We start from the raw sequence: 9,301 nt of genomic DNA on the forward strand, positions 1-9,301 counted from the left end.
GTTACATCCTTGAGAGGTTCTTGGCCAAATCCTTTTCTCACTATACCCACATCTGTGAGAAGGTTTTTTGGTGCTTTGGGAAGCAATTAGGAAATGACCAATGGTTTTTGGTTGATGCTATGGGCTATAGTGGAATCCGGTAAGTTAGAAATGATAAAGGTTTGGCGTAATCTCGTTGGAGTAAGAATCTTGGAGGGTTTAGGTACACTTAGTAGATTAGGCTTGGAGGGTCTATTACTGTTTATGTATTCCAACGTCGTTTTCTAGTGGATTATTGATCACTTGGAGTGCGGCGGAGAGGTTTTACGCCGAAAGCTTCAGTTTCCTCTTCGATAACACATCATTGTGTTATCCTTGTGTTTCCATCTCTCTTCTCTTAATCTTTGCCATTTAATTTATGCTGTAGATGTGATTTTATTTGCCTCCATTAACGTACTCATTACATTATCTTTCTTTTCTTTTTCTTTTTTCATTTTTTTTTTCATGTGTCTACATATTTTATATGATAGTTTAAAGTCTAATTTCTGCTCCCATTAGATTATTCTAATTTTCTTTATAAACTACTAAAGGTTAACACTTATCGCTTCACTAAGCCCAGCTGGCGGTGGCCAGTAGTATGAAAATTATAGTAGGTTTGACTGGTTTGTATATAGCAATCACATGACTTGTTTTGTCTCCATCTTTCTTCTAACCAGTGGTGCAACATGTGTAGTAATTAATAAAGTCGCTATCCTAAGTGTGAATCGGAGAAACACCATTGTGCACTTTTATTGAATTTTTGGAAAGTTACTAAAAACTGTGCATTATCATCGTTCTCTAATCCCATGTGATAAAAAAATGATGATAATAATAGAAGTGGAAAATTCATAAAGCCCTCAATGAGCTTGCAACCCAACGACACATACACTTATATTGGAAATTACTGTTTCATGTTATCAATATATATTCCACAAACACAATAACTGCAATATCAAATAAGAAATTCACTTTTCTTCAAGTATGTCTATAGTTAACCCACAAAAATATATAATTTGTACCAACAATGTACAAAGGGGTGTGAAACAATTAAAACCCTTCCTATATTACATGTGTCATGTATAATGGGTTTGCTTCTCCACCGCACCCTAAAAAAAATCATCAATATATCATATAAACCTATGACCCTTCTGATAAATTCAACTTTTTTTGTTTTCTTCTTACATTTCCTGCGGTTAGGTCTTGATGTGGACCACATACATATTACGTCACCAATATATGGATTTTTTTCGTTTCTGTGGGAATGATATAAATGTTTAGCATATAAAAAATAAAAGTAAGAAAATTGAGGAACTATGCATTAAGTCAAAAGATTCTAAGATTGCATGTTATGGGATATGGTTGCATGGAAAGCATAAGAGCAAAATTCGTTACACGTCACTAGCCTTCACCAGGAGTAACCTTGGTACATTGTCAAACATTTGGACTCTATATGGACCGCCAGAAATTAATAATTGAATAAACAAGAAGAGAAGATATCGATTTTGAACTGCTTCAATGGTAGGGTATATTTTAAGTTCTGAATGACGAAGGATCTGACGTAATAGGCTCTAGTATTCGTTATAAAAGGCCAAGAAGTCTTGTTGTTTTGAACCATCCAAAGACGAAAGATGACTACTACCAAATACTTCCTAGTGTTGCTCCTTGGAGTGGTGCTTCTAAGCACTGCCTCACTTGCTGACCACCATGAGTCTCCCAAACATGAGCACAAACCTCCTAAGGGAGAAAAGCCACCCCCAAAACACAAGCCACCAACCTCACTCAATAAGGAAGAGAAGCCATTCCCAGAACACAAACCACCAACCCCAGGTAAGGGAGAGAAGCCACCACCACATGATCATCACCCTGGACGCCTACTATTGGAGTCTACTTCCATTGATGGCAAACCTCCTCCAAAGGGAGAAAAGCCACCACCAAAACACAAGCCACCAACCCCACATGACAAGGAAGAGAAACCACTCCCAGAACACAAGCCACCAAAGGGTAAAGGAGAGAAGCCACCACCAGAGCACAAGCCACCCCACAAACCCCCAACTGCCAACTAAATGCATTGCTAAATCTTTAGAAATAAGAGCTATTGCTTATGTTTGCTATCTTCTCAGTCATTGTATTGAGCTATGTTCATGTTATGTACTGTACTCGTTTTAGTTTTTGTTGTAATTGGCTATGTTGCTTATGAGTATTGACATGCAGTTATACTTCCTAGTACTTCTATTTCAATAAGTTGTGTCGCTTCCTATATATTGGGTCCGTTTCGATACAGCTTATTTTGCTAAAAATTGAAAACTAAAAATATTGTAGCAAAATAATTTTTAAATGTGTAAATAGTACCGTGGGATCCATTTTTAATATTTTTTTGTGCGTGAACCATGCTCAACAGTGCGTGAACAGTGCACTTGTCCCGTAAAGTAGAAACTCGAGCAGAGAAAAAAAGAAAAAAAGAAAAAGTAAAACGCAATACGCAAAACACCATTTCATCCAAATCCAAACACTCACTAAGTGGTAGGTTCAAATTGGAACATATAATTTGTTATGAAAGTGTTGTGAAAACATTATGAATATGAAGATATATAGCACTTCTCAAATTTAAATTATAGAATAAAATGCAATAACGCATTAATTTTTTTTTCACAACAACGCATTAAATACTATAGAAGAACACCCTTGATTTTCCAAGGGTGTTAGATTTGTTTAAGAAATTATCCTTGTATAGTTTAACACTCTATTTGTTTTGCTGGAAAATCTTCTATAAAAATAGTTTTCCACATTTTCCAGTGTTTGGTAACATAAAAAAAAAAATTGGTCAAAGAAAAACTATCTTTGGTCAACGAAAAACTCTTATAAAAATAAGGCTTATTTTCTATAAATTGTTTTCCCAAAAAAAAAAAAAAAGGAAAACAATCTCTCTCTCTTGCAGCACATAATTCCTATATCTTTTGACTTAGGAAACAATATTTCATTTTGCTCATTCAGCCTTTCTCACAATAAACTCTCTCATTTCTTCTCTTCCTTTGTTTTTCTCTCTTTTCACACCCTCACTATCACCCCCTATGGCCTCTTCTCTTCTCACAGATTTCTCTCTCTATTGCCTCTCCTCTTTTTTCTCCATATTTCTTCTCCCCTCAATAACACCGTTTTTTAATAATTTTTTTTTCCCTCCTCATAGATCCATCAACAGTTCTAAAACAATTTTTGGTATTTATCAAATAATGGCCTATGTGGCATTTGAACTATTTAAAATGGAACTTAAGGGTATAATGGTTATTTTGAATTATGAGAAGTATGGTTAATATATATATATATATATTGTTGTTCATTTGTGCCACTATAGTACACTTCCAGTGTACTTGGTTGGTTTTTTTCTAATAAAATTTCTTACGTTACTTATCAAAAATAATATTCATATACATGAACAAGATGAGTATTTGAGATCATGAAAATTGGATAGTTAATTTTGATTGTATCCACTGTCAAAATTTTAGTTTGAAAACCAAATTCATTCTTAGTTTTTATTATTATTTATTTATATTGATTACATATTATACACGCTATACACATATTATACACGTTTTAAATTATATAAGAAATGTTATAAAAATTGTGGATACCAAATACTAGAAAATGTTCTAAAGCCCATTTTCAAGGTTGTTACCAAACACCAGAAAATGAGATAATTTTCCAAAAAATGCTCTCTAAAAAATGAATTATTTTCAAAAAATTGTTAATGCTGAAACAAACAGAGTGTAAATCTATGTGTTCTTCCTTGCTTGATCAAAGACTTTGCATTTTATATTATCCGTAAGTTCATCGATAACTTTTTTGGGCTGGGCCTCAAGTAATGTGCTGCCCTTGTTAGAGCTATTTACTTGAGTACTTTTTCCCAAGCCTAAGTCGCGTAGATGTAACTTTTTCCCAGGCCTAAGAGTCCACGACTAATTTTGCATGAGTAGTGTTACGGACATAAATTGGCATAATTTTGTGCCACAACTCGCTATGTGATGAATTGTGATCGGTAAAAGTGTGTTTTTACATGGCCCACCATTACACTCTTACAAATTATAACTCGCTACATGGCGAGTTGTGACACAAAATTATACCAATTTATATGTCCCTAGCATTACTCATTTTGCAAAACAAAACCCAACCCATACTCAGATAACGAAATTCTTCTCATAAACGCAGAAGGGTTATAACTTAGCAATGGGGTAGGGATAAAAAATTTCACATGATGAGTTGTGAGATTTGTTGTGTCCCTACCATTTTTTGTTATCACTTATCAACCTCCCCTCTTATGGTTAAAATATAATAATAATAATAATAAAAATTATTATTAAATTAAATTAAAAAAAAAAAAAAAACTCTTAACCTTGTACTTGCCTATATTTTAATAATAAGTTTATGGGTACCGAATTAGCAGTCTTTTCTTTTTGGATGTTATAGTTGAGAATCTGCGTAATTTTTTTAGGTAAAAACTTATGTAGCAGAATTGATATTTTAGCTTAAAAAGTTGATGCCTGTAGTAGAATTGATGCCTGTAGGTGAGATTCCATATTATTTAAAATTTTAAATAATAATTAAAAAGTTGATGCCTGCAGTAGAATTGATATTTTAACCTTATAACGCAAGTGATATACCAATTTAAAATTGTAAATAATAACATGTTCAACATAATAAGTTGCCCTAAATCAAAAGGTTTATTATACTATACAAGAAGTTATTATGTAAACACAAATTATAAGAATTGTGAAGTACAAGAATTAGTGTTATTCAATAGTCACACTATAGCTTTTTATACTCTGTTTGGTTAATGAGAAAATTCTTAAATATGAAACTTCCAATAAATTTTGCTCACAAAGCGTTAGAAAAGTACTTCAAGAAAGGCTGACCAAACAATTCCTTACTGAATTCTAAAGCAAAACAAAGTACACAAATCGAAGCAGATTTTTCACAATTTCATTTCTCGATTTGCTTGCTAGTATTAGAAGCAAAAAGTCAAGGCAAATTTTGCTTCCAAAAACGCTAATCCAAAACCTAAAACACATACACACTAAGAAATCGAACCAGAAACCTCGAAAATTTTCCAAAACAACGAAATCAAAAGCGCTTATTCACCATTCGATTTACAAATTAGGCACTTCGAAAGCAACGGTATCCAAACAAAACCTAAAAGAACAAATTACGATTAGAGAGAGGTGCGAAATTACGATTTGGATCGGAGGAGTGAGCGTGGGGCGGAGGGGGCACCAGCCATGGAGGCGGGGCGATTCCGTCAATAAGGAGTTTGGAAGCGAGGTTTTGGTCGAAGAGAAGGGTTTGGTGCTTGGCTTGGTCGATGATCGACCGTTTCCGATCGAAGATCTGGGCCAATAGCTTCTCTATCGTCGACATTCTTTTTCTTCTTCTTCTTCTTCTTCGTTCTTCAGAGAATGGCCATGGAGATGCACTGTGAGAGAGAGAGAGAGAGAGAGAGGGGTTTGGGATGAACGGTGAGGATAGAGTGGCGTTTAGCGCGGAAAGGGATTTCAAATTTTGGGGGAAGTAGATTGTCTTGTCAAATTGGAACGTATAGGTAAAAGGAAAGTTTACGTTGTGTTTTTTTAAAACAAACAACTAAAACTAACAAACCAAAATACTTCTTTTTTTTTCCTTATAAAAAAAATTACTTTTTTTCTTTTCTAATTTTCCTCCTAATATTAGGTTTAATTGATTTTTGTACTTCAAATTAAAATTTTATATTAGGCCCATTTTTTTATTAAAAAAAATTAATTTTGTATTGTCTCAATAATGTCCTGTTAAAACATTTACTAGCTTTATAATGAATTTAGAATAAATGAAATTGATAATTTTAAAAGCTTTACGACTAAATTAAATCGAGGATAAATTTTAGATATGAAGAATATATTTCAACCTTTATTTCATTCTGATATATATATTTTTTTTTGGGCTTGAAACCTTTTCAAATAATTTTTTAATTAATTACAAGAAGTGTAATATTTTTTTTAAAAATTAAATAAATGACATAAGTTTCTTTGGGGACACTTACTTGTGGGTTTAATTATCAATGGATCTAAGGAATATGCCATAAGTTTGAAGGTCTCAAGTTTGGATTGAGGTCAGGTGCAATACCTAGGGTATTGCACCTGATGCAATTCTTATGAATAGTTGAGAATGCTAGTTGCAAAAAACAACTTTCAATTTCAACCATTGTTTCAAAAAAGTTAAGGGAAGTAAAAAGTGAAAGTTAAAAAGGTGAAAAGTGAAAAAAATTTGTAAGAAAAGATGGCTAAATTGCGCCGAATCCTAATCCCTCAAGTTTCATCTATCACACTATTAGCTTATGGGAATTTTGAGTTGTCTAATAGGCATAAAGGGAATAATGTATGTCCAAACCTAGTCGAGACTTGACAAAACCATCCGACCTAGAGCTACCCGAACCAAAACCAACTCAATCCGAGCAAGGACCAGTCAATGGCATGTCTCAGGCTTTAAGAACCAACTCTAGCAAGCCAAGTGGCAGGTCTTCTTCTCTAAAACCCGATCTACCCAAACCGACCGACCAAATCATTGAAATAAGGCCAAATCTACCTAGATCCGTTTAGATCTGACGACGATATGGTTTTTGTGGTCAAATCCAATGAAGATTTGTTAGTATTTAGTCAAATTTGGTGAAGGTCTAGTCATTTTCACTTAGATTTGACGACAAGATGAAGGTTTTCGCTCAAATCTGGGCATAATGCGGTGTTTTTTGCAAAAATTCGTCCAAGATCTAGTGGTTTTCACTTAGATTCGATGAAAAATATATAGATCACCACCCAAAGATTGAGAAAAACCTCTAACAACTCCTCCATTGGCTTCAATCAAGCCCGACCGTTGTCCAACTAAGATTGATTCAACTTGATCCATGGTTGTTTGTGGTCAAGGGCAAGTCTTCTAGCCTTCCACTCAATGTCGCCAGTTCCAATGTGAGTTGAGCACAAACTCAACTTGCACCAACCCATAGACACCACTTCCTTTTTTTAACAAAAAAAATTAACAATAAGTTAAAATTAGTATAAAAACTTGGAATTGTCTTTTTGTTTTTTGTTCTTTTAATTTTATATACAAAATAAATTTTTTTTTTTAGACCCACTAAACCACTTATCATTTTTCACTCTTATATGCTGCATAGCCTTGTTAAACAAAAATTCATTATATGCTTTTGTAGTTGCTTGTCTTCCAATAACTACAAGCACATGTCTTTATAATCAAATTCACTACAAATGTAGTAAAACCATCAACAATCTGGTACTCATCATCACCAGCTGTTATTACCTTGCAGAACCTTGAATCTTGTTGGATCAAGTCCAGTGTTTTCTTTATCTTAAGAGAAACCAAAGAATCTAATGTATTGGCCTTCTCTAACCTTTTATTTAGTCTTCCTATGATCTTGATATGGATTCCATCTAACGTGGTAAGAGTTGGTTTAGCTCTAAGGCCCCTAATTCATTGATTAAATGATTCTATCATGTTATTAGCTACATGGTCAATCTTAATTCTTGGATCATATGCATGTCTAGCCCACTTTTCCTTGGGCTTACTCAACAACCAAACATAGGCTACATCATTGTTCACTCTTATACGTTGCATAGCCTTGTTAAACAAAAATTCATTATACACTTTTGCGGTAGCCCAAAAATCTATCTTAAGCATGAAGCCTGGAAATTTAACCTTGTAATTACTGTATATGTGCCTACAACATAGCCTATGACTTGCTCCAAGGAAGACTCGAGCTACTGCATCAATTAAACCCTGAAAAACCATAATGACAAAGAAATGATTAACAACTTACCTTTCAAAAAATTGAATTCTTAAAAATAGAATATGTTCATAGCACAAACATACAATATATATATATATATATATATATATATCTCTCTCTCTCTCTCTCTCTCTCTCTCTCTAATAATACTAACTCTTAAAAAATAAAACAGGTTTACAAAATAATATCTAACTAGATTACCATGTAGCAAGTGCTAGCACTGATGAGTCAGAAATTTATTATCATCATTAACTAAGAGAAGACGTTGCGCATTTATTACGCTTATCGATGACAAAGTGTAACGGACAGAGCAACGGTCACAGAGTGAGCTGTGAACTTCAAACAAAGATTTTGTAATGCACTAGCCGTTAAGCATAAATACAGCAATTCATTACCCACTAATGAGGCACGCAGCTATAAAAAGAGAAGGCAACAAAAGTTAAAAGTACACACAAAATACTCTACAAAAATCACTCTCCAGTCAATTCTTTCTAAAATCTTTCTCCCTTAGTAACTTAAGCATTGGAGGTGGTTTGACTAACGCCACACCGGCGTGTTACTCTGCCACCTAGTTCATCTTTGCAGGTTTTCCTCCAATAGACAACCCCAATCACAACTTCGTCCATCCACTACGACAAAGTGCTCAACTGCTGATTTTTTGAATCATCAAAGACTATATCAAATAAGATCAAAATTATCAATGTTCTAGTCACTTTATACTCCTAGCATATTAGATGCATTTGACATCCTCAAATAGGGAAAAAAAAAAAACCCTCAAGGATTTAAAAAATTGACACATTAAAGTATTAAAAGAATCAATCTACATACCTTTTGCTAATCAGACATAATACAAAGCGCGGCTTATCAGTCATGCTAACCAATGCAAGATCTAAATGGTGCAAGAAAAATAGCCAATTACCCTTGCATTCAACCTCTACAATGGTGACTGCAACTGGAAATAAGCCATTGTCACCATCAAGAGAAATAGCAACAAGTAGAACACCCCCAAATGGCCCCTTAAGGTGGCAACCGTCAATTCCTAAGAATGGCCTACAACCATTGATAAAACATTTCTTCATAGCATCAAAGCATAAAAATAATCTCTTCATGGTAGGATTAATTCATTGTAATGTCGGGTCTCTCATACTAAATCCAAGACCACATTAGCATATGCTGGTATTTTCTTATAAGACCTAGCATGGTTTCCATAATCCTTTTCTCTAGCCTTTCTCTTGGCTCAATATAACCTCCTTTAGCTTACTTGAGCTTCAAACCTTTGTTAAGCAGATCTTGTTGCATACTAGAATATCTTAAGTCAGGGTTAGCATAAAGTTTGCTTCTTAATTTCCTAGCAATCTAAGTGGAGGTTGCACTTGAATTTTTGGAGGACCTAATACATGTGTGTTGTGAATAGTAGGTTTTGATCCTAAATGTGATCTCATCGGGTGTTATAGCCAATGACAGAGT

General features: G+C 34.0%; 2 protein-coding genes across 2 annotated transcripts in view; one reads left to right on the forward strand and one right to left on the reverse strand.

The window, feature by feature from the left end:
• Positions 1-1,646: 1,646 nt before the first annotated feature.
• LOC112013623 (early nodulin-75) lies at positions 1,647-2,081 on the forward strand. Its single transcript, XM_024046014.2, has one exon. The coding sequence runs from the start codon at positions 1,647-1,649 to the stop codon at positions 2,079-2,081; it is 435 nt and encodes a 144-aa protein (XP_023901782.1).
• A 5,143-nt stretch (positions 2,082-7,224) lies between these two features.
• The window catches only part of LOC136068446 (uncharacterized), a 3,371-nt gene continuing 1,294 nt past the window's right edge, over positions 7,225-9,301 (reverse strand). Inside the window, exons 2-4 of the mRNA XM_065775599.1 lie at positions 8,713-8,884; positions 7,622-7,824; positions 7,225-7,513 (exon numbers count right to left, since the gene is read on the reverse strand). Of these exons, the coding sequence (XP_065631671.1) occupies positions 7,225-7,513; positions 7,622-7,824; positions 8,713-8,884 (664 nt within the window). The remainder of the gene's footprint in view (positions 7,514-7,621; positions 7,825-8,712; positions 8,885-9,301) is intronic.

Source organism: Quercus suber, unplaced genomic scaffold (genome assembly GCF_002906115.3).
Source record: "Quercus suber isolate HL8 unplaced genomic scaffold, Cork oak 2.0 scaffold_115, whole genome shotgun sequence".
Classification (NCBI taxonomy): domain Eukaryota; kingdom Viridiplantae; phylum Streptophyta; class Magnoliopsida; order Fagales; family Fagaceae; genus Quercus; species Quercus suber.